Genomic DNA, 21,291 nt, shown 5'->3' with positions numbered 1-21,291 from the left:
CTTCTCCATCGACTCTCTCCACCCCTACTCCACAAGTCTAAGCATCAAACATGCAGTGTCAGTCAGTCCGCGTCATGAGGACTTGCGAGCTTATCATGCCCAAACCGTCGCAACACGCCCTTTCTCTCCTTACTTGTCGCGATTTGTAAACCACCAAGTTACTACTACTACGACTAAAACGCCCCGTCTTCACGAGCCTTGTTTCACCTGCGCGTCTGCGAGCAACCCATGCCCCACGCTAACCCATTCGCTCTCAGCCGCAGCAAGCAAGCCCAGCGGCTTACTAGTTATGTATTAGAAAGTTGGCACGCAGGCACTGCGGACCTAGTGCCACCAAAGTCGAAAACTGCGCTTGCATCAGTTCACATTATTATTAGCAAGCATGTCGGGCAAAGGGCTGACCCGACGGACGACCTCGCGACTCCACTCCACTCTGCCCGTGTAGGCAAATCGTATCTCCTGCCCTGGCTGCGCACCTACGTATGTGCAAAATACGAAGCACCCGCTGGGGTTACCTACGGGGTTGATGGCTCTCTTGTCCGTCGTTCGGGCGAGATCCTTGCCTAAACTGGCCATGGCGGCGGAGTTCCGTGACTGACGACATACATGTGCCTCCAGATCGACTACGTGCGCTGACAAACTTCACTGGAGGGCATAACCAGCCCATCTCTAGCCTCGTCTTGGACCGCAGGGCCTTTTATTCTTCATGTTTAATCTTCATGCGCAAACAGTGTCGCCTCATGCATCTCTCTCGTAAGAGCGCGCGACTTTCCACCCCTCGCGTAGCTCGCGCAGCTCCTTCTCCAGGCCGATGCCCGTGGCTGCGGTGGCCCTCGCAAAACACGCCTCCAGCGCCGCCTGTTGCGCCGGGTGCGTCATCTCCCTGGCCACGTAGAGCAGCGCGCCGACCGTCACGGGGTCCCACTGCTCCGCGAATTCGTTGCGCGCCGCGATCCCCGCAATCGTTTGGGCGTGCCAGCCCTGCGACGACGAAGATGCCGCCGCCGGCCGTTGTCGGTGCGAGTCCCCTGGCAGCTTGAGCAGGCGGGGCTTGTGAGCCAACAACAGCAGTGATGTGATGTGGTATGCCACGTTGGCGTGTATGGCCAGCGCGTTGGTGTACACTTGGATAGGAAACGAGGAGCCATCGTTGGGCTCGATCTGGCCGGCCTCGACGCTGCGGATGTCGAGAATGGGCCGCATCGTGAGCGGTCTGTTAGCAAACCACGTCTGACAGCTCGTCCAGAGCGAAAACCACCGCGCGCTAAAGCCGGCATGTGCGGACAAGGAGGCTGCCGGTGGGCTCTGAGGAGAGGGTATGGACGGCAGCTGAGCGCTGTTGTGGATGAGGTGTAGGCAGGAGGTAAGGTGCTGTAGAGACCAGTTGTATATGCCCGTCGGCGACGTGTCTGCCGTTGATGGTGTTCTGCTGCCCGGGGTATGAAAGGTTATTGATGTGACGGGTGGCTGCCCGGTGAGTATAGAAGAGGCAAGGTCTTGGAACGCGGTTAGCACGCACAAAGAAGCCGGCAGGACGGAGGGAGGCGGGAGCAATTACCTATTCTTGCGTGCAGGCGACAAAGGGTCTGCAATGGCTCCTCCACCGTCGAAGCCGATACGTTGCTGCTGACCTCTTTCATGTACAGCAGCGGCAGGTTGCGCCACCGGCTGGGACTGGAGCTGAGGAAGCCCTCGAGAGCCAGCAGGGCCTCGCCGACCCTTTTGGCCCTCTTGTCGTGCTCAAAGAGGTCGTCGCTCGGCCTCTGTCTATACGCCAGGCTCACCATGTCGTGACCGGCAAGGCCCGCGATGAGGTCCAGTTGCAGCGTCGATATCGCGACAATGGCCGTGTGGATCGGCGGTCTCTCCTGCGACAGCTGCATGATGTCGACGCCAAACTGGGCGGCGGGGTCGCCCGCCTCGATCCACGGCACCATTTTATAGCGGAAGTGACGCAGCACCGCCGCCTCCTTTCTGCGCGGCGACACATCCTTGGTCGTGAAGTAGCTGTCCCAGGTAGAAAGGGGACAGTCTTTTCTTCGGGGCGGGCGCCTGTCTGTAGCCGCCGCGGGCGCAGTTGGCTTGGAGGTGGCCCTAGGGCTCTGGGAAACGGAACTCTCCTCTCGCGTTGCTCGCGCATTGCTGTTGTTGGCAGTGAGGGGCGCTTCCTGCGGCGTGTCGTCCTTGTCGCTCGCCTTGGAGGGGGGCGTAGGCGGGCCGTGGTTCACAAACTGCGCAGCGAGCATGGTGTCAGCGCGGTGGCGAGAGAGTAACAGCCAGGCGCGGGTCTCATGAGCTCACAGTAATGGTAGAATAAGACGTGGACGGCCGCCTGAGCCCATGCTCGGGCGGAGGGGCGCTGCGCGAGGCCTGGACAAAGGTCAGGTCGGGATACTTGCAGGCGAAGCCGCGGGCCTCGCAGCTCGTGCACTGGGGCTTCTTTTCATCGCCTGGACGCGGGCGGCCGGGCCGTCAGTCAGTCAACCAGTCGGTCAAGTAGGTGTCGGTGCACAGCAGGTCGGTGCGGCGGTGGCGCAAGGACATACACTTTCGGCGTCGTCTGCGGCAGCTGAGACACCCGGTGCGGACCCGTCTCTTGTTCTCGGGCGTGGCTCGTAGGACAGGCATTCGCCGCGGTGTTTTTCACATGGCGCGGACCGAGTTGACAGGATGTGAGGTCGGCGGCTCGCGACGGCGGCGGACGAGCGTGGCAGGCGGCGGGCGAGCAGTGAGTGTTTGATGGGAGATGGCTGGCGATGACGATGCATGAGGACGGGACGCGCAGGAGATGCAACTTGGCCGAGCGGAGCGGAGCGTTGAATTGTTGGTGTCGCGTGGTGGCGTGGGGCAAAAAGCTGGAGGTGGCTGCTTCCTTCCTTGCGAAGTTCCATAGCTGCTGCATGGGCTGGTCGTTTAGTTGGGCGGGGCCCCCTGTAGCGTCCCCTGTAGTGCCTGTCGGACCCCGCCGCCGGCGCCCGCGTGTGCAGTGATGCGGGGTGCCGGACATGGCCGCCCGGGGGGCCAGCCTGGGTTGCATTGGCATATAAGTTGCGTCTTTCGAGTCATGGTCGGGTGCAGCTATTGTGTACTCATGTTGCTACTATCGTAGTACATGAACTCATTGCTCGTTTACGTCCAGTCCCGAGTTTCGAGTTTCCGAATTCGACGCGTCGCTTGTTCCCACCACGGTCAACAGTGAACACACCGCACCGGGCCGCCACTTACACGATTTGGGGATAATAACATCACATCATAATACAGCCACGAGTTGCCCTCCCTCCCTAAATACCCTCAATGTGCTTCTCCACGCCCGCCTTTTCGCTCCCCCCCGCCTCGCGCCGTTCCAGCAGCGCAATGAGGCCCACCTCCTGCTGCGACTCGTACAGCAGCTGCGCATCCCGCTCGCCCATGTGGCTGCCAAAGACGCGGTCCATCTCCTCGAGCGTCGCGTTCTTGGTCTCGGGCAGGAAGAACCACACCCAGAAGATGCCCGCCGTCAGGAACACGGCGAAGAAGATGTAGGTGCCCCACGCCCATGCCTCGAGCATCGGCGGCACGAAGAAGGCAATGGCAAAGTTGTTGAGCCAGTTGCTCGACGCCCCGATGGCCGCCCCCTTGGCCCGGATCGACAGCGGGAAGATTTCCGAGATGAGCGTCCACGAGACGGGGCCCCATGTCGCGCCGAAGCCGGCAATGTACACCCAGATGAGAGCTGCCCGCGTTTGTTTGTCTGTCAGCGAAAGGGAACACTCTAATAACCCTCGGTCGGATCGGGGGAGTCGCGCGGATGGCGACTGGAACGTGGACTATGTTGCTGCTTACCGACGGCTACCCAGCCCGCGCCCACGTGCGACGGCCAGTCGTGACGAAACTTGGCGACGATGATGCCCACAATGACCATGCTGATGCCCATGACGACGGAGCCGACGAGCAGCATGGGCTTGCGGCCGACGCGGTCAATAATCAACTGCTCCCGTCGTTAGTCGTCGTGCTCTTGGGCAAGTATCATGGACAGGACAGATTCTCTCAAGTGCACCTACCATGGCAGGAATCGTGCTGAAGAGAAAGACGACACCGGTCACCCCCGTCGCCAGCAGCGCAATCGTGCCTCCCGTCAGGCCCAGGCTCTGGAAAATGTTGGTGGCGTAGTAGATGATGGCATCGATGCCGCTCCACTGCATCATGTTTAGCATGCGACTCCCCTCATCGATTTCTCACCACGGGGGTCTCCTCCTCGCTCAGGGGGGTGGATGGATAGATAACAACGGACCTGCTGCCAAAACATGACCAACCACGCGACGGCGATGCGCTTCACATTGTCCCTGGTGCGGAAGCAGTTGACAAACTGCGCCATCTGCTCGCGCAGCGCGCTCTTGCTGCCCTCCTCGGCCATGCGCGGGAACTCGCGCGCAAAGGCCTTCTTCTCGAACTCGGCCTCGGCCTTGATCTCGAGGTACTCGACCTGGATGCGGTCGTCGTCCTGCGGCAGCTTGCGCATCCAGGCCAGGGTGCGGCGGGCCTCGTCGTCGCGCCCGACCTTGACGAGCCAGCGCGGCGAAAAGGGCATGAACCAGATGCCCACGGCCAGCGCCACGGCGGGGATCCCCTGGATGATGGACGGCAGCCGCCACGCCAGGTCCGACTGCGTGTCGCCCGTGCCGCCAATGTAGTTGCTGCCGTAGCCGACCCAGAACGACAGCATGATGCCCAGGATGGTGGCGAACTGGTAAAAGGACACGAGCAGGCCGCGCATCTCGGGCGACGACAGCTCCGCGTTGTACAGCGGGCCGACGCCGCTGAAGAGCCCGACGCCGAGGCCCGTGAAGAAACGGCCCGCGTAGAGCAGCGCCGGCATGCCCTCGCGCGCGCCCACGTACAGGTAGCTGCCCAGGATGACCCAGCAGCAGGCGATGAACATGGTGTACTTGCGGGAGATGATCTCGCTGAGCACGCCGGCCGACAGGGACCCGACGATGCCGCCCAGCTGCAGGATGGACGTGAGCCAGCCCGTCGCCGACGAGGACTGCACGACCGAGGGGAAGTTGTGGATGAAGCGCGTCATGACCAGGGACTGGCCCAGGACGCCCTGCTGGTAGCCATACTCGAAGCCACCGAGTCTGGTAAGTGTTTGTTTACCGGGTCAGCCGGCGGTCGAGAGCATTCAACAGCAGCAGCAGCAAGCAAGACGCGAATTGGAAAACGTACGACGCGAAAAAGGCGATGAAGATGACCTTGGGGTTGGCGCGGATCGACTGCCACAGCGTCTTCTTCTCCGACAGCAGCCTCTGGGCCGACTCCATGGGCACACCGGCGGTGGCCCCCTCGACATCTGCCGAGGAGTGTTGCGTGGGCGATGCCATCGTAAGTAACTCGTCGTGTCTCGTCCGTCAAAGGAGCATAAGACGCAATGCCTCTTGAGCTGCAGCTTCAACCGGGGACCGAGGCGCAACTCAATGCCCGTTCGGGACGAACCCACGGCTTTATATACACATGGCCCGCGTGAGACTCTCCAGATTCTCCCCTCATCACCCCATCACCCCATGTTTTTTTTCTTCCGCAGTCGCCCCCAGGCGTTCCACGAGAGCCGGGTCCAGGGAGAGGGACGTGTCGGAAAGGTGACCCAAAACGGATGAGCCGTAGGCTATGTACCCCAAATTAGGGTGGTGTTGAAGATTGTGGGGGCCGGCGTCGAGAGGGAATTGGCTGCAGAGTTTGCCGGCGGCTTGCACCAGGGCAAGGGCTAGACTGCCTCTTTGGGACGAGTGGTCCTGACGCTGCGCAAACCCCGCGCACTGCGGCAACTCGACGCCGTGACTCGCGCGCGTCTTTGATGACCGTGGTTGATGCGACACCATCGACAACAGGTTTCTTCTTTCCCGCTTATTATTTCTTCAAAGCACCTGACTGTTGCGGGGAAGTACGTACTAGCTGCCGACATGCCGGGGTGAGCCGATCGAGCCACCATGCGCGCGTTCGTTCGCCTTCCCTTCTGTCGTGATTCAATTCAATGGCTGTAACTGGCAGACGGTTCCAAATCAACGCTCGCTCTCTGTATACAGTACGCACCACAGCCGACGGGCGGGAACGCGGCCGCCGCTTCAGTCATCGCGTGTTGGTCTTGGACTTGTGTTCTCTGTTCCTCGTATGTTTGTCCCCAGTTGAACGAGCGATTCCACAGCGAGAATTCATCCATTGACGTCGCCAATGGCCCCGCGACGCCCGCGGTGGAATCACGCGGTTCGTTGCCAGTGTTCCGGGGGTCGCCAGCCGTATGACACACTGAAACGGGCGCTAGTGTCAGGCGGCTACGGCGCTGTGGGGACTCTTTCCAGACGATGCTCGACCGCCACGAGGCGAGGGCATCAGTGGGGTGGGAGGTGGGGCCCGCCCCGGTCAGGTCGGGTGTCTTCCAGAACATGGAACCCCAGGTTCCATTTCTCGTCTATGTCTGTCTGTCTCGTCTCGTCTCGTCCCGATCCCGACTCTTTGTCATTCCGTCCGCTCTCCATCCTCGTTTCACCCCCGTTCGTCTAGACACATCCCTCTCACCGTCCCTCCGGTTGTGACACCACCCACCATCCAGTTCATGCGCCTGCCCACGTTTCCGGCGGCAGGCACCACCTCGGGGCCATTGCGCTGCCAGTGACAATGGACGATCATCCCCTCGACGAGCCGCCCTTTCTCTCCCCGGGCTCGCTCTCCGTCTTCGACGAGTACTCGTCCAACCCGCGCTTCATCGAGCTGCAAGAAGAGCTGCGATGCGTCCTCTTCGCCGGCGTGTCGAGCCACGACCCCAGCAAGAGCGCCACTCCCGAGCTGCCGGAAAGCGGCGCCGACGGCGGCCTCGATCATCGGCGACCCAGCCAGGCCTTTGACTTTTCGCGCGTCTCCATCCCCAAGGCCCGTCTAATCAGCTACTTCAAGAACTGGATCGTCGAGTGCTCGCCATATCTCGACAAGTTCGATGACGACCGCCACTTCGGCATCCACGTGCCGTTGCTCGCGCAGACGTCGCCGCCCCTCTTCCACGCCATGTTGGCCTTTTCGGCGCGCCAGATGGACCTCCGCAAGGCCAGCCCCGACGCCGGCTACGACAGTCTGGAGCTGTACCAAGAGTCGATTCGCTTGCTCGCGCCGGGTCTGCAGGCCAAGGACCCCAATATGCTCGTCACCGCCTGCATCCTCGCCGTGCTCGAGCTCATGTCCGGCAGTCCCAAGAACTGGCGGCGACACATCGAGGGCTGCGCCTCGCTGTTTGAGTTCTTTGCCGTGACCGGCTTCTCCGGTGGTCTGTTGCAGGCCGTGTTTTGGTGCTATGCCCGCATGGAGCTGTGCGGTGCCATTATCTCGGGAGGCGCCTCGAGCACCGTCTTGCCCCTCGACAAGTGGATTCCGCCACTGCCCGAAGGCGTCACATCCAACGACGCCGCCGACGACTTCTCCAAAGGCATCTTCTATCAGAGCGGCCGTGACACGCCGGGGATGCACGCCAACTGGGCCGTGTATCTCTGTGCGAAAGCTTGTGACCTCATGTGCCGCCGCACGCGCCACCTCGAGCTCCAGGAACCCGACGATCGCGACACGCGCCCCTTTATCGACCAGTGGACCCGGCTCTGGGACGACTTGCAGTTTTGGCTCAAGGTGCGCCCCGAGGCCATGTTGCCTCTGGCCGTGGGAGACCCTGGCGACGACCTGCAGGTGTTCCCCACGATCCTCTTTACGCACTGGGCGGCCATCTCGGCCAACCAGCTATACCACGCGGCATGCATCATCATGCTCGAGATGCGCCCCGCCGAGGCGTCGCTGCCCTCGCCGCAGAGCTCCGCGCTGTGGCATGCGCGCCGCGTGTGCGGCATCTCGTGGACGAACCCACACCGTGGGAACCTCATCAACGCCATCCAGCCGCTCTACCTCGCGGGCAGGCTGCTGACCCATCCGAGCGAGCACCTCGAGGTGGCTAGACTCTTTAAGATCATCGACCGCACGACGGGCTGGGGAGCGCTGTGGCGGCTCAGAGATCTCGAAGCAGAGTGGGGATACGCCCCGGGAGAAATACTGGCTGCCATTTGAACTACCATCTTATTGTCCACCTGTCTCGAATAACGAGTCCCCACCATCAGAAGTCTTGCTACTCGGTGCAAACCGATTCTCCATCTTCAAAAGTGCGGCGAACCGCGCCGTTTGCACATTCGGATACTCGGGCGGCATCTCAGCCGTCTCCTCCGTCGCCGAGTCGTGGACAGGCGCGTGCACTGCGAACCGTCGAGGCACTTCCAGAAGCCCCTTTTCTACAATGTTGCACCGAACCCACTCTCTGTGCCGGGCGACGCTACCTGCAGACGGTCTTTTGCCCTTGCCCTTGTCCGGTGGAACGACGAGGGTTTCTGTGTCCTGGACGCGGAGAGCATCATTGTACGCCCTGGTGATGGCGAGCCACTCTTCGTCGTAGCACAGTTGGAACTTGTCGCTCCCCGCCTGCTTCACTGAATACGGACCGTCCTCTGCACGGAGAGGCACGTCAATCTCCAGCACGTTCAAAAAGTTTGTTGTCGGGCGACCCTCCTTGAACTTGTCTAGAGCGAGAAACTTGGTCGTCTGTCTTGCACCAGCAGGCTTCGTGCCTGAGACAAAGTATTTGCGATGGGACTTGAAGACCGGCAGCTTTCCCCGAGTGGAAGCCATTACTGGCAGAGCCCGCACGGTGTCCTCAATACGCTCCGCCGTATGCTGTATCGTTGCGGTAAAGCGATGGTGCATGTGAGCTGAGAACCAGTGGGCAGGGCGGAGATGATTCAGCAGTTCCGTGGCCGGGAAGCTCCCCAAGCCATCCTTGCTGGCGCTTTCCAGGAAGTGCGGATGGCTCGCGAACAGGCTCTTGTAGTCACCAAACAACTCGACCCAAGACGGCCAGTCGTGGCTCATGGCGATGTCGACGCCGCTCTCTAGTCGGAGGAGCTTTTCCACGTCGTATTCTCTGACGTGGTATACGCTCTTGATGTCGTCGCGCTCATACGGGAGGCGCTCGTGGTGAGGGCCGCGGTAGTCCTTTCGCTGGTATATTCCCGACAGACCGGCCACACGCAGAGGCCCGTACCGGACAACTCCCGCGGCGCCGAGATAGTATATCTTGGGCGCGAGCCACCCACCGTGATAGAGCTCGAACAGGTAGTTGGATGCCTCGTGGTTGCCGCCGATGACGAGCGTGAGGACGGGCGCGACGGCGGCGCCAGAGTAGTACTTGTGGAAGTCGCCCAGCTCGCGATACTTGCGTGGAACCGACATGCAGTTGAGATCTTGGGCATTGCGTACGGCCTGTGCGGTGTCAGTCAACAGGCCGATGACGACTGAAGCGACAACAGCAAGGACGCAGGACCTGGAAGTCGCCGCAGATGAGCAGCAGGTCAAGGTCGGCGATGGACCAGCCCTTTTGGCGGCACTGGGCCTCTGCTGTGGCATATATGGTGTCTAGCTTGCCGTGGCCCTGTTTACTGTCAGATGAGAATCTCGGATAATATCATGAAACAGCATACGCAGCCGACGACAGCGATCTTGAGCCGCGCCGAAGAGGTTGTCATTTTGCGAATGGACCGTATGAAGCCTGGATCACGCTTGGTGATGAGTATTGGCAACTATGGATGAACTATGAGCGAAAACGACGGCGCGCACGGCAAACGTGCATTTTAAACGTCCAGCGGTGATGCTCAGTGGTGATGATGCCCCTGTGAGTCACGCGCCGTGAGGCTGAGAAAGCCAGTGCGCCCAAGGCAGACACACACACTCAAACACATACATACGCAGCATTCCATCGTAGCTTGCACACGGACCAAAAAAAAAAAAAAGAAGCCAACCGCCAATACCTGTCGTCTCTCTCTTCTCTTGCTTCAGTTGTGCCAGCGAAATCCCGGATGCTGCCAGTCCATGTCCTGAATCTCCTGCAAAGACTTGCCCTCGAGCGCGCCCTGGACGTCGCGCTCGGCGCGCTTCTTGTTGTCCTGCTTGATCCAAAAGTAGAGCACCACGGCGATGACGAACATGAGCGCCTGGGAGGCAATGTTGAGCCCGTTGCCGATGTTGTAGCGGGGTGCGTCCTTTGCAATGTAGGCCCAGGTGGAGGCAAGGCCGCCAATGTTTCCGAACATGACGTTTGTCGCAATGGCCGACGCGCGGGCCGTGTCGGAGACGACGTTTGCGGCGACATGTGCGTTGGTAAAGGGCCCGTAGGCGAACATGCCGAAGAAGGGCAGGAAGATGGCACCGTAGCGCACCGAGGCGCTCGTCGAGGGGGCGAGGAACAGGGCGTAGCCGATGACGGCGAGGGGCGCGACGCAAATCATGAAGATGCCGCGGCGCTCGAGGCGCCAGCTGGCGTAGCTGAGGACGACGCAGCCGGTGGCGCCGACGACGTAAGGGGGGACGGTGAGCAGCTGCTGCTGGGTGACGGAGCGGTCGGGGTAGAGGGTGCCGACGATGGAGGGGAGGAAGAAGGAGGCGCCGTGGACGGTGATGGAGTTGAGGAGGAAGATGGCCGAGGTGGGGAGGACGACGGGGTTGAGGATGCCGCGCCGGATCTTGGCCTTGGAGAAGGAGTCGACGAGCTCGGTGGTGCCGATGCGCTCGGCCTTGAGGCGGGCGACGGCGAGGGCCTTGTCGGCGGGGGTGAGCCAGATGGCGGACTCGGGGCGGTCGGTGAGGAGGGCGAAGGCGGCGAGGGCGATGACGATGGTGACGATGCCTGCATGTATATCACATTTACGCTTAGCGTTGGGGTCTAGATGGGTGCTGACCACAAGACGAACAACAAGATGGAGGGTTACAGGAGTAAAATGGGGAAAAGGGGGGAAGATGGGGAAAAGGAGCCTTCGTCTGTGGTTGAAATACGCACCCTCAATGGCAAAAATCATGCGCCACGTATGCAGCGACCCAAACGACGGCAGCTTCACAATCGCCGACGCCAGCAGCCCGCCAAACGCGCCGGCCAGGGCGGCGGAGACGATGAAGAGGGATATGCGAAAGGTGAGCTCGGAGCGGCGGTACCAGCGGGAGAGGTAGTAGGCGATGCCGGGCATCATGCCGGCCTCGAAGACGCCGAGCAGGGCGCGGACGCCGCAGAGGGCGCTGAAGCTCTGCACGAAGGCGGTGGCGATGGAGGTGATGCCGAAGGCGAGCGTCACGGCGGGGAGAAACCATCCCGGGCCGATGTACTTGCAGGCGGCGTTGCAGGGGATCTCGAAGACGATGTAGGTGATGTAGAAGACGGAGAGGGCCGTGTTGTAGTCGTAGCCGCGCATGTGGAGGTCGCGCTCGAGGCCCGAGAGCTTGGCGTTGCCTGCATTTTTGTGTGTTTTGCATGGTAAGTCGATGAAGTATGGACTGGAGAAAGATGATGGTGCTCGACTGGGACATGAAAGATGTTGTGTCTGGCACGATGCTTGTGGATGGACAAGACGGGGGGCATATACAGCATCGGGGCGAAACATGGACATGAAACATGAAAGCAAACACACACAGGGCCGTGTTCACTTACCAATGTTGGAGCGGTCGATAAAGGAGATGACTGTCAATAGGCACACACATACGTGTCAGCTGCCGCGTCCTCACTGAACCCTACATGATGAGGGAGATGAGGGAGAAACCTACGGTATATCAGACTGACGAGCGGCACGACGGCAAAGTCCATCTTGAGGCGGATCCGCGCCTCGTGGACGGGATCAATGTCGATGATGGCATGCCCATATCTAAAGCCCAAACCATCAGCGTCCATCTTGTCTGAAGCCTCAACTCTCACTCTGTGTCTCTCGCGGCATTCATTCTCGTTTCAAAGGGGGCAAACACGAGGACCTGGAAGGGGGGGCTCTCACTTATCCGTCGCCTGTCGTCCCGCCTGGGCCTCGAGGTGCGAAGCAGCCGTGTGCGTGCCCTGCTTGGAGTCGATGCTATCCGCGCCGCCGTCGTCGCCGCGCGAGGACTGGTCCGGCTGCAGGTCGTGGTGCTCCTCCGGGATCGCGTCGCCGCCGCGCAAGCCGTTGAGGAAAGCCATCTTGGTCGTGGTGATTCAAAGCGGGGAGGGGGAGGAGGGAGGGGGGCGTGTATAGTCCCGTCTCTTGTCGTCAAGTGTGGTGCTGCTGCTGCTTCCCGCGTCGTCGTCTCAGGTCTCCCTTCTATATGCGACACTGACTCGAAGGCCGCGTGGGTGAGACGTCAAGAAGGGTCCGTCAGTCAGTCAGTCGGTTAGTCAGAGTGATATGTGAGTGCCGGGCTTGTCTGCCTGCCCAGTGCGTTCTGCAGGGGGAGACTGGACTGGACTGGACTGGGGGCGGGCTTGAAGGGGGGGGTTGTAGAATGCAGACACAGACGTCTTCACCCCATCAACAATGGCGTCCAGATATGTGCAAACGTTCACGGGCCGCCGCCCATGATGGGCATGACGATCATATATACGTGATTTTACTGCACCACCACCACCACCACCACCACCTCCACCTTCAATATTCGTGCCCCCCCCCCGTCATCCCGGCCTTTGCCGATGCGACCCTGCGGCAGGCACACGTGTAGTGTAACCATTATGCTGTGTAGCCCTTTCCCAGACCTGGGATGGGCGGGGAGGAGGGGGGACAAAATCGATACCCGCGCTCACAAGTCCAGACTAGTAGCTTACGAAGATGCACGCGTACAAAATACATGAAGTCGGCCGGCCAGGCCCAGCCGACTAGCTGTATATGCAAGGAAAAAGCCGGGGGGTGTGGTGTGGTGGTGATTCAGAGCGAAATTCAAAGCATATGGTCAAGCTTTGGACTTTGCCGGGCGGCCGAGGGAGGTGGTGGCGGCAGCAGCCGGGCGGACAGGGGAGGGGGGGCGGACCCGAGCACCAGACGAAACATCCACTGCGCTACTATCTGTAAAGTAGTTACAGGTACCCGTTGGTGTGGCTGCGGGCTTGCTTCCAGCCCCAGGTCCTGAGAAAACATGGAAAAAAGGCAAAGGACCAACTCATGATATTGAATCGCGCACCACCACCACCAACAACAACAACGGACTGGGGAGGCTCATGAAGAAGCGGAAACGGCTTCACCCTGCTCACATCCTCGGAATCGCATATTGCCCATGTAGTGCGTTCACGAGCAACCAAATTCCGTTTCCGTAAGAAAATAAACTGCTGCCTGCATTTGCGTTTGTTGGACCTCGTCAAAACTGCCGGCCCTGTCATCTGGCCACACACGCCACCACGATCTCCAAAAAAGCAATCGTCTGTTCCCCGCTCCTCCTCCTCCTCCTCCTCCTCGTCCTTTCCCCCACCCGGAAGGAACAGCGCTCGGGGGCCGGACTAGAAAGCTAGGCGTTGTCGGGCAAGTGATCAACGGTGGTCCCCGCATTCCCCCCCCCCGGGCACAAGGTCTCGAAGCGCTCATGAACCCTTACCCGTAGCCCCCCATTAAGTTACGACTCCCCCCTCCCCTGGCAGCCTAGTCCAGCCAACATGTATGTCACCGTCAAGATCTCGGCCAAGCCCACAAACGTGGCTGACCGCAGGGCATTCATACTTCGGATGCCTCTTGAGCCGCAGCTCAGGGGCATGGCGCCGGCAGGCAAGCCCCGTGGCGGCGGCATGGAAGTAAATAGCCTGCTTGTCGCCAGATGAGAGAGAGACATGCCCCCCCAAAAAAACCAAGGTGAGGAAAGCTTTGCGACTGACTCCCGGGGTCGTCTGGTGTGCAGCGGGTGCGGCTAGAGCGCAACCAGGAAGGTCCTATGAGAAGCGTGCAGCCGCCCGCCATGCACATCAAACCTACCTACGTATGTATGCATATGTATGTATGCTGTCGGTGGTGTCTGATCCAACCCTCCAACAAACCAACCAACCATCCAAGCTAGCAAGCAGTGGTGACTTACAAAGCCACGCGTTTCCATCATTACGATTCGCGCGAATGCTCCCTCACCGCACTGTTGGCTCTGACGTTACACCACACACCGGACAAAAAAACTACCTTGCCTACGTGAGATGGGGATGGCCGGGGGGTGGGATGCGAGCTGAGTGAGTTTGAGCCCGTCGTGTCCTGGCAGTTGGGACCAACACACACACACACGCTGCTGATCGTGCCCTCTCAGCAACTCGGCCGTACCCTCATCTAGGACCGCGCGCGCGGGAGCCAGCCCCTAAGGAGAGCCGGGGGGCGGATTCGAAAAATAAAAAAACGGCCGGAATCAACGAGCACGGATCCGCAGTCTGCAGCGTCGTCGCGATACAGCTGCAGCACGTTGAAATATTGTAACGGTCCACGTTTTGTTTAAATTGCTGCTTTTCCTACGTGACGTCAATGGGGCCATAGAACCAATATCGTCGTCTGGTTGGATTGACTCGCCATGACGGTTGAACGGCTGGAGGGAGGAGCAGACAAGCGCTGGCCGCGTGCATGCACTCACCATCGCCAGGTCTCTCCCTCATCTTCAAGAAGCGGGTTGTACTGCCATGAGCTATTGCGACCATACTTCATATTCAAGGCCGGAATCACAGACAATGACTCCGAACTGCGGGGGGAACCTCCACCAACATCAAAGGATGTCATCGCCGGCCCGACCTTGAACTCGGACAGGCGCATGGACGACGACCAAGATCGCGGCAAGGGTCGTTGGCGCACCCTCACGGCGCCCGCATTCACCCACCACGCAGTCGGAATCGGCGCCGGCTAGCTCTCGCCAATCAGCGGCATCTATTTTATCAGCTGCTGCATCGCGTGATGCACCGGCCTCGCTTGCCACTCGAGCGAAACGCGGTCCAGGCTGCCGTCGTGTCTCCCGCCTAAGCGGGACAGCATAATGATGCAGCGTCGAGCGCCAAGGCCCAAGACGGTCGTCGACTTCTACGTACTCGAATGATGAGAGGCCCGGTTTCCGTCTTCCGAGGCTGGATTATCCCGTAGGTGATGACAGAGCGACATGGCAGCCACCGGATGGTGGGTGACAAGGGGGTATGTTGGGTTTCAAGCAAGATGTCGTCGTGGCGATTGGATGCTGTTGTCATTCAAATTTGTTGTCTACCGTATGCTATGCTACATAGTGTACTTTGAGTGGGTGCCCAATGTCTTTGACTCTCGCTCTGTGAACGTCTCGAGTTTACGTTGGACATGTTGAATCGTCTTGCAGCCGTGGCCCGGCCCAGTCCTCCGCGCACCTCCAGTCTGTGGCCGGGCTCGAAACCAAGGCAATCCTACAGTATGGCGGGGTCTCAGGGCAGGCAGGCTAATTCCTGTTCGTAGGCGTGTCTCTTCTTGCTGTGTCTGTAAATGCGACTCTGAAAATTGCGCGACTGGAGTACGTACTGCGGTGAAAGGGTTGTGTCGTGTTGCATGGGCGATCAATGTGAACAGCACGTGGGCTGAAATCTCAGTCTCAGGCATACGTCACCCCCCGGATCGGTGCCTCACTTCAGACGAAAAAGGGACTTTTGGTATTGTCCAGTCAATCTGAGATGTGTTGATCCGCGCATGTGCCATTGAAATTGGGCGGGCAATAATAGACGTGACGCGCTCTGACTTTCGATTTCTACGACAGTTGGACTGGAGCATGAGACGTATGTCGAGCTAAATGCGAAACCAGGCCGCCTCATAGGAGGAGCCCAATGACGACTTGTCTCTTCTTCCATCTAGAGTGCCTTGATCTCGTCGCGCCCATGCTGTATGCAGGAAAGCTTCCGGACGCGGAGGGTGACGTATTTTCCCGGATACCAAGACGGAGCCCACTTCGCCCTCAACGTGCTGGTATCAGGGGCTGTTGCCCGTCCCGACGACTGCTCATCGCGGCTTGAACGGAGGGAGCGATTTGATGACGACTTGGAGGCTACGTAACGTGTTTTCTGCGACGGGGTATAATCACCTCAATGTCGGGTGTCGGGCGCGCGGCCGTCTCCGTGCTCGCTCGACATGAGGCCATGTCGTGGCGGCGAGAACCACAGCATCACCCGTGCGTCGATTTCTCTAACGAACGCCGCCTTCGATGTGAGATGAGAAACGCGCACGCAGCCTCTGCTTTGGCCCGACTTTCGGGACCGCGGGGCCATGCGTACATACATAGTCGGGGCCTGCATGATTTCACGTATAAAGGGGTTCTGCTTTTTTGCAACTTGTAGCCCTGAATCTGCACGCACTGAGGCAATACGCAATTTTGCATATCTCTTCCCAGTACCATACCCCGTCGAAGACATACTTTTACATCATGAGACTCTCCGTCGCTCTCATCGCAGCCTTTTTGGCCCTCGCCGCCGCGTCGCCGGCGGCCAACCCGCCCTATCCCGTTGACCCGCATGAAAAGGTCCCGTCAGCAAACGGCAAGACGCAATCGCCGACCGCCGGAAGGAGTCGTGCATCTACGCCCGGCAATCCCCCCTATCCCGTCGACGGAGACGAAAAGGCCCCGGCAGCACTGGGCAAGACGCAAGGACAGTCCCGCAAGAGTCGTCCGGCTACGCCTGGCCCTCTGCCCTATCCCATCGAGGAGGGTGACAAGGCCCCGGTACGAGGCACGAAGAAAACGCCGACCGGGCAGAAGACTGCGGATCCGTCCAGCCTCCCCTACCCTTGTGACGACCAGCACATGTTCACTTGGGAACATGGCCCAGCCAGTTGGCCCGAAACGGATCGTCTGCCCAATGATCCTCATGGCCAGACGAGGGCAATTGAGAAAGGGGTGAGAGACCATATGCCACATGTTCAAACTGCAAGCGAGCAGAGTGGAACTAATAAGTCATCTTCCATAGTTCTGCATACCCGGGGACGACGTGACGTCGACGTTTTGTTTGGTTCGCGTGGGAAATCTGGCGCAGGGGACTCAATACAGGATGCGTTGCGACAAGATGGTAAGTGAACCCCCCTTTCCTTGCATCAAGGCCTGGTGGCTACGCTTCCTGGTATGATGTTGGATTACTGGACGTACTGACCGCCCCTTCTCTCGCAGTGCAAGGAGAACGATGCATGCCAGCATGACCGCAGGAAAGGGAGGACCCAATGCTAGGTGGGCAACAAGACTTGGCGGAAACCTCGACAGACTAAACCGACCGGGGGTGGTTATATGTTCGTTTGTGCGCTCTTTTTGCGACTTCCTTCAGAGAGTTTGGATCTTCATTCAAGGCAATTGGTTTATGGTCTCTCGTTCATGTATACGATATCGAGTAATGGGATGGAGCAGCATGTCTCCTTCCACGGGGGTGATTGAGCAGCACCAGGCGCATGGTTGGGTTGACCTGGGTCGACCATGCCGTAATATATACAATATACAGTCGTTACACGAATAACAGTAGCTCAAAAGGACTACTCCACACTGTGGTCTTCGCCTGAAGCCATCTGCATGTGGCCTATATTTCTTCTTTTGTGATTTTGTATTGCCACGTCTTTTGAGTACCTACGCCGGCACTTTGTAATAAGTTGCTTCGTTCATCGTACCCGATGTGGTACTAAGGGAACGTGGGACATCAGCGGACCAAGAGAGCCCGTTTCCGAACAAGCTCCGTCGATACAGCATCGTACTCCGCGCGCGTCCCACGGTCCTGATGCCGCTGAACCGTTGTTAGCCTTGAGGACTATATACGTACATTGAGCCAGTGTGGGGATCCCTGCAAGTCAGACATCTTGATGCCATTTCCCCATGGTGGTTACACCAGACCGAAGAACACTCAACACCTCCTCGCCTTATGGCCGCCATATCGTCTTCCAGTCGTGATGGCGAGCGGGGAAGGAGGGGATGCAGCAAGTTGCTCTCCATGGAAGTAACCTGACGAAGCTGCTCCGGCCCCCCGATAGGGATCAATGTCTCAAGTTCTCAACCCACGTTTGACGAGTCGAGTTGCACGGCATTTACTGTGGCATGGACACTCATACCCGATTCGGGGGATGCGGGACCGCTGCTCCCTGCAAGTGCGCCACCCCGGCGGCAGCTCTTGGTTGCAGGGAAACTCTGAACACTGCTCAAGCATCCAGGTTGGGGAATCGCTGCGCCGGCCCGTACTGCTTAAAAGACGGCCGCGCCGGCAGAATCGGGCTGCGGGGTACTGGAACTCTCTCTCTCTTTCTCTCATTCCCCCAAGACAGTCAACTGCAATCATTCTTTCGGAACCCCACTGAGTGAGGATCGATACGGATACGGAAGGGCTCGGCGAGAGCGAGACAGACGTGAAGCGACCGGCTGATAAAGCAGAACTGAATAAGCCCGGCAGCTACGCACTTGACGGCCAGCTATTAGCCAGCATAAATAAGCACAAGCACACGTCCCTTGGGGGTTCTCGCTGGCTTCGAATCTTTTTATAAGAGCCTACAGCTATACGACGCCCCGTCTTTGGACTTGTTCTGGGCGGCGACCAACATATTTAGCCACAACCAAAGACGAAGGACGGAGTGGTAGAAAAGACTGGTTGACCTAGGACCTTCAAAAAAATGGCAACGACCGTCGACACGACCGGGCGCTGCAATTGCAGGTCCATTACCGTCACGCTCTCCAGGGCGCCTACCCAGACGGTCATGTGCCACTGGTGCGTCGTTCAATAAAGCCCCCCCCTTTAGGCTCTGACACTGCTAACACAGCATGACCCAGCCTCAACTGCCGTCGAGCAGGAGGACGTATGTTTTCCTGAGCGCCGATCCAAGCAGCAACTCACTACATGTGCCTTCCATTGGATGGTGCTGGCTGACAACACATGCTCTCACAGCGGCCTCGATCAACTACGTTCTTGCCGATGAAGACATCACCGTCAACGACTCGCAGGGCAGCCTCAAGACGTATGCGGACCACGACACGGCATCCGGGTCTGTGTGCAAGGTAAGCAAGTTAAGTTGTATATGCCGCATAGGCAGGCCCTGCATGTGTCCGCCCACTGACAATTTGTTGCTGTTGACACTAGCGGAGCTTCTGTGGTAACTGCGGAAGGTATGTTGGCTCTTCTCTTACGAGATTCAGGACACGAGATACATGTACCTCCCTCTTACAATAAAAACTGCTGACAAGTACAATCTCGACAGTCCAATCTACTCAGTTGCCGTGAGCGCAGTGGGAAAGAAGTTCCTCAAGGCATCCCTGTTTGAGAACGTGTCAACCAACAAGTTCGACTTTTTCACCCAGAGGCAGATTGAATGGGCTTGAGAAGCATACAGTCCTCTGGCTCTTTCTCTCTGTGGTGTTGAGCAACCGATCGGGTGGGACGAGACCGCGCAGCTATCAATCCGGCGGCTGGGGGGCAAGAAAGCGTGGTCTACTTTCAAAACGACAGCGATACTCCATACAATGGCCGTTTCAATGCCAATGGCAAACATTCTCCGTTCACTTGTGCATATATTTCACGGTGGCCTGCTATCTTTGCTGCGACATAGTCCCGCGCTAGGGGAGCCTGCGTCTCAAACGATTCACCGTGGAACCCCATCCTCCTCCTTCTCCTCCTCCAAGGCTGCGTGCGCAGCGTACATGGCTCATGAGAACATTGATCACTCACGGGCAATGAACTGGACGATGACGCCGGGCAATGTCTCGAGCTGCTCAATGACGTTCGTCTCCAGGGGCCTACGTCAGGCGCGTCGCGCGCAGTCAGCATAAATTTTCCAGCCATGCAATGAATCAAATGGGGGAAACACGCCAGATCTTGGGGAAACCCCAATGGAGACTTACGGAGGGTAGCAGGTCGGGGGCAAGGCTCGGGTGCAGATCCAGTCCTCCGTACCCGTGGCCGCCTTAATGATACTGTGTCGCTGTCAGGTCCAGGTAACTTTTTTTTTTTGCCTCTCTTCCTGTTTCTCTCCTCCCCTCGCGTCGCTCCAGACGTACCTGCGGACCTGGAAGTCACGGTCAACAAAGTCCTGACCAGACTCATAGGTATATAAGATCAGCTATCGCAGATACTTGTCAGCTGTAACTGTTATTCATGAAGGGGAGACGATCGTCGGGTGACGAACGTGCTTGTCGACGGGGCTGGCGAGGCCGGCGGCCGCGAAGAGAGCGCTGGCGAAGAGGGCGAACTTCATGGTGAATTATAATTAAGTTGTGTTGTTTGCTAAGTCTGTTTGATGAGTGTCGATTCGAATGAGGTTGATGAGAAACTCTGCCTTCGAAGGGAGAGAGGCTCTGCCTTTTATACATGGAAGAATGGGCGCAGGCTCGTCCCAGGCAACCAACCCTTACCGTCGTCGACGGTCACGCTCCCTATGCTCCAGCAATAGGTATCATAGAGATCGATGTTGCATCCCGCTCTACAAAGTGCCCGCATCGGCAGGATACGACCAACGAAGACTATTAACCATGCATGCGGGCTGTGCCGTCTCGGAAATCGGTTTCTGGAGCCGTGTAACGGCGGGATGAAAGTGCCGGCACGGCAGTATGGCTTCGCGCATACGGCCGCGTGTCATCTGAATGCCTACCCCTCTCATGACGTGATTAAAAACGAAAGTATTCCGGAGAGGTGATGAAGCAATGATGTTAAGCCAAGCTGCCGGACGCACTTCGATAGTCTATGTTAGTGTGGTTCCAGCCAGGGCGAGCCGAAGCGCTGCCATGAAGGCACCAAGTCAACCCAGAGTATGGCCACTGCACATCCCAGCTGATGGCAATAAGCGGCTCATCTGTGTGTGGGGCGCAAGGAGGAATCAAGGTGTCAACGCTATGCCGGAGCATGAGGTCACAGAACATCAAATGCGACTTACAGAACCGAGACCCTACGTCAGGTGCACAAGTTCATCTGATCCTTCACATGTCAGTCCTACAAGCATCTAGTTGCCGTCACGTAAATACGCGGCAGAGTGCTGAAGCCAAGACATGAATCATACGAGGTAGGACGAGACGGCTCATGTATTGCAAATCTAGATTCGGGGACCTGCATTAGACCGACGAGACGTCGTCACATCGTCGGTGGGCATCACCATCAGTCTCGGCGCGTCGGTCCGCCAGCCGTGTGTTCGTATATGTCAAACACGGCACGCAACCGACAGAGCCCGACTCTAGCCGAGCGTCAGAGCCTTGACGGCGATTGCTTCAGTACCGAGTCGAGTGCCTATTTCTAGAAGCAGTCAGAAGAACGCCGTCCCCGCCCGTGCTCAACAGCTCAACGCAGGATCTGTCTAAAAGTCCAGCGGGAGGGTTAAGCGCAGTCGTTGGCAAACAGCCGGCCAGATTCTGTGCAAAGGTAGTAACTGCGCCAGGGCTCTGCCAGCGCAAATGCAACCGTGCCAGGCGGGAGTTGTCGCGTTTGTCCCGCCGCCTCCCGCCCCATGCATAGATTCAGAAGACGAAGTCGTCCACGTGCAGTCGGTGAGCGGGCATTAAGTCGCC

General features: G+C 58.7%; 7 protein-coding genes across 10 annotated transcripts; 2 read left to right on the top strand and 5 right to left on the bottom strand.

Annotated features, from left to right (window-relative positions):
• Positions 1 to 677: 677 nt before the first annotated feature.
• JDV02_005811 (uncharacterized protein) lies at positions 678 to 2,827 on the bottom strand. Its single transcript, XM_047987133.1, has 4 exons — positions 2,547 to 2,827; positions 2,302 to 2,450; positions 1,559 to 2,231; positions 678 to 1,496 (listed from the first exon to the last, which is right to left on the bottom strand). Exons 1-4 carry the CDS (start codon positions 2,626 to 2,628, stop codon positions 739 to 741), a joined length of 1,662 nt encoding a protein of 553 aa, XP_047843117.1. The 5' UTR covers positions 2,629 to 2,827; the 3' UTR covers positions 678 to 738.
• A 284-nt stretch (positions 2,828 to 3,111) lies between these two features.
• JDV02_005810 (uncharacterized protein) lies at positions 3,112 to 5,609 on the bottom strand. 4 transcript variants are annotated; one of them, XM_047987130.1, is made up of 5 exons: positions 5,206 to 5,609; positions 4,271 to 5,117; positions 4,041 to 4,175; positions 3,823 to 3,967; positions 3,112 to 3,712 (listed from the first exon to the last, which is right to left on the bottom strand). In XM_047987130.1, exons 1-5 carry the CDS (start codon positions 5,358 to 5,360, stop codon positions 3,282 to 3,284), a joined length of 1,713 nt encoding a protein of 570 aa, XP_047843114.1. In that variant the 5' UTR covers positions 5,361 to 5,609; the 3' UTR covers positions 3,112 to 3,281. The 4 variants fall into 4 exon arrangements, with proteins under 4 accessions (XP_047843114.1, XP_047843113.1, XP_047843115.1 ...); XM_047987129.1 differs by having other exon boundaries at positions 4,271 to 5,609; XM_047987131.1 differs by having other exon boundaries at positions 3,287 to 3,967.
• Positions 5,610 to 6,439: 830 nt separating this feature from the next.
• On the top strand, positions 6,440 to 8,070 carry JDV02_005809 (uncharacterized protein; the record flags this gene model as incomplete). Its single annotated transcript, XM_047987128.1, has 1 exon — positions 6,440 to 8,070. Exon 1 carries the CDS (start codon positions 6,649 to 6,651, stop codon positions 8,068 to 8,070), a length of 1,422 nt encoding a protein of 473 aa, XP_047843112.1. The 5' UTR covers positions 6,440 to 6,648.
• A 9-nt stretch (positions 8,071 to 8,079) lies between these two features.
• DBR1_1 (lariat debranching enzyme) lies at positions 8,080 to 9,575 on the bottom strand (the record flags this gene model as incomplete). Its single annotated transcript, XM_047987127.1, has 3 exons — positions 8,080 to 9,312; positions 9,374 to 9,481; positions 9,531 to 9,575. The coding sequence occupies 3 exons, from the start codon at positions 9,573 to 9,575 to the stop codon at positions 8,080 to 8,082; spliced, it is 1,386 nt and encodes a 461-aa protein (XP_047843111.1).
• JDV02_005807 (uncharacterized protein) lies at positions 8,906 to 11,688 on the bottom strand. The gene is made up of 6 exons (XM_047987126.1): positions 11,638 to 11,688; positions 11,507 to 11,554; positions 10,883 to 11,326; positions 9,531 to 10,732; positions 9,374 to 9,481; positions 8,906 to 9,312 (listed from the first exon to the last, which is right to left on the bottom strand). The coding sequence occupies exons 3-4, from the start codon at positions 11,286 to 11,288 to the stop codon at positions 9,882 to 9,884; spliced, it is 1,257 nt and encodes a 418-aa protein (XP_047843110.1). The 5' UTR covers positions 11,289 to 11,326; positions 11,507 to 11,554; positions 11,638 to 11,688; the 3' UTR covers positions 8,906 to 9,312; positions 9,374 to 9,481; positions 9,531 to 9,881.
• A 6,398-nt stretch (positions 11,689 to 18,086) lies between these two features.
• On the top strand, positions 18,087 to 19,283 carry JDV02_005806 (uncharacterized protein). Its single transcript, XM_047987125.1, has 5 exons — positions 18,087 to 18,511; positions 18,574 to 18,599; positions 18,689 to 18,798; positions 18,881 to 18,906; positions 18,999 to 19,283. The coding sequence occupies exons 1-5, from the start codon at positions 18,417 to 18,419 to the stop codon at positions 19,117 to 19,119; spliced, it is 378 nt and encodes a 125-aa protein (XP_047843109.1). The 5' UTR covers positions 18,087 to 18,416; the 3' UTR covers positions 19,120 to 19,283.
• Positions 19,284 to 19,291: 8 nt separating this feature from the next.
• Positions 19,292 to 19,991, bottom strand: JDV02_005805 (uncharacterized protein; the record flags this gene model as incomplete). Its single annotated transcript, XM_047987124.1, has 3 exons — positions 19,292 to 19,710; positions 19,795 to 19,856; positions 19,923 to 19,991. 3 exons carry the CDS (start codon positions 19,989 to 19,991, stop codon positions 19,635 to 19,637), a joined length of 207 nt encoding a protein of 68 aa, XP_047843108.1. The 3' UTR covers positions 19,292 to 19,634.
• Between the last annotated feature and the right edge of the window lie 1,300 nt (positions 19,992 to 21,291).

Source organism: Purpureocillium takamizusanense, chromosome 5 (genome assembly GCF_022605165.1).
Source record: "Purpureocillium takamizusanense chromosome 5, complete sequence".
Classification (NCBI taxonomy): Eukaryota; Fungi; Ascomycota; class Sordariomycetes; order Hypocreales; family Ophiocordycipitaceae; genus Purpureocillium; species Purpureocillium takamizusanense.
The sequence above is the reverse complement of the archived record's forward strand: the minus strand, read 5'-3'. Positions and strand labels throughout refer to the sequence as shown.

Bases quoted from the DNA above. Each gene is read 5' to 3' on its own strand.
- JDV02_005807 (XM_047987126.1), bottom strand. From the start codon at position 11,288: ATGCGCGGCTACGACTACAACACGGCCCTCTCCGTCTTCTACATCACC. The intron at 10,733-10,882 runs GTGCGTATTTCA...ATATACATGCAG, and splicing joins CATGATTTTTGCCATTGAGG to GCATCGTCACCATCGTCATC.
- JDV02_005806 (XM_047987125.1), top strand. From the start codon at position 18,417: ATGGCAACGACCGTCGACACGACCGGGCGCTGCAATTGCAGGTCCATT. The intron at 18,600-18,688 runs GTATGTTTTCCT...ATGCTCTCACAG, and splicing joins CTGCCGTCGAGCAGGAGGAC to CGGCCTCGATCAACTACGTT. The intron at 18,907-18,998 runs GTATGTTGGCTC...CAATCTCGACAG, and splicing joins TTCTGTGGTAACTGCGGAAG to TCCAATCTACTCAGTTGCCG.
- JDV02_005810 (XM_047987130.1), bottom strand. From the start codon at position 5,360: ATGGCATCGCCCACGCAACACTCCTCGGCAGATGTCGAGGGGGCCACC. The intron at 5,118-5,205 runs GTACGTTTTCCA...AACACTTACCAG, and splicing joins TTCATCGCCTTTTTCGCGTC to ACTCGGTGGCTTCGAGTATG. The intron at 3,968-4,040 runs GTAGGTGCACTT...CGACGGGAGCAG, and splicing joins TCAGCACGATTCCTGCCATG to TTGATTATTGACCGCGTCGG.
- JDV02_005811 (XM_047987133.1), bottom strand. From the start codon at position 2,628: ATGCCTGTCCTACGAGCCACGCCCGAGAACAAGAGACGGGTCCGCACC. The intron at 2,232-2,301 runs GTGAGCTCATGA...CTCGCTGCGCAG, and splicing joins CGTCTTATTCTACCATTACT to TTTGTGAACCACGGCCCGCC. The intron at 1,497-1,558 runs GTAATTGCTCCC...CCGCGTTCCAAG, and splicing joins TCGCCTGCACGCAAGAATAG to ACCTTGCCTCTTCTATACTC.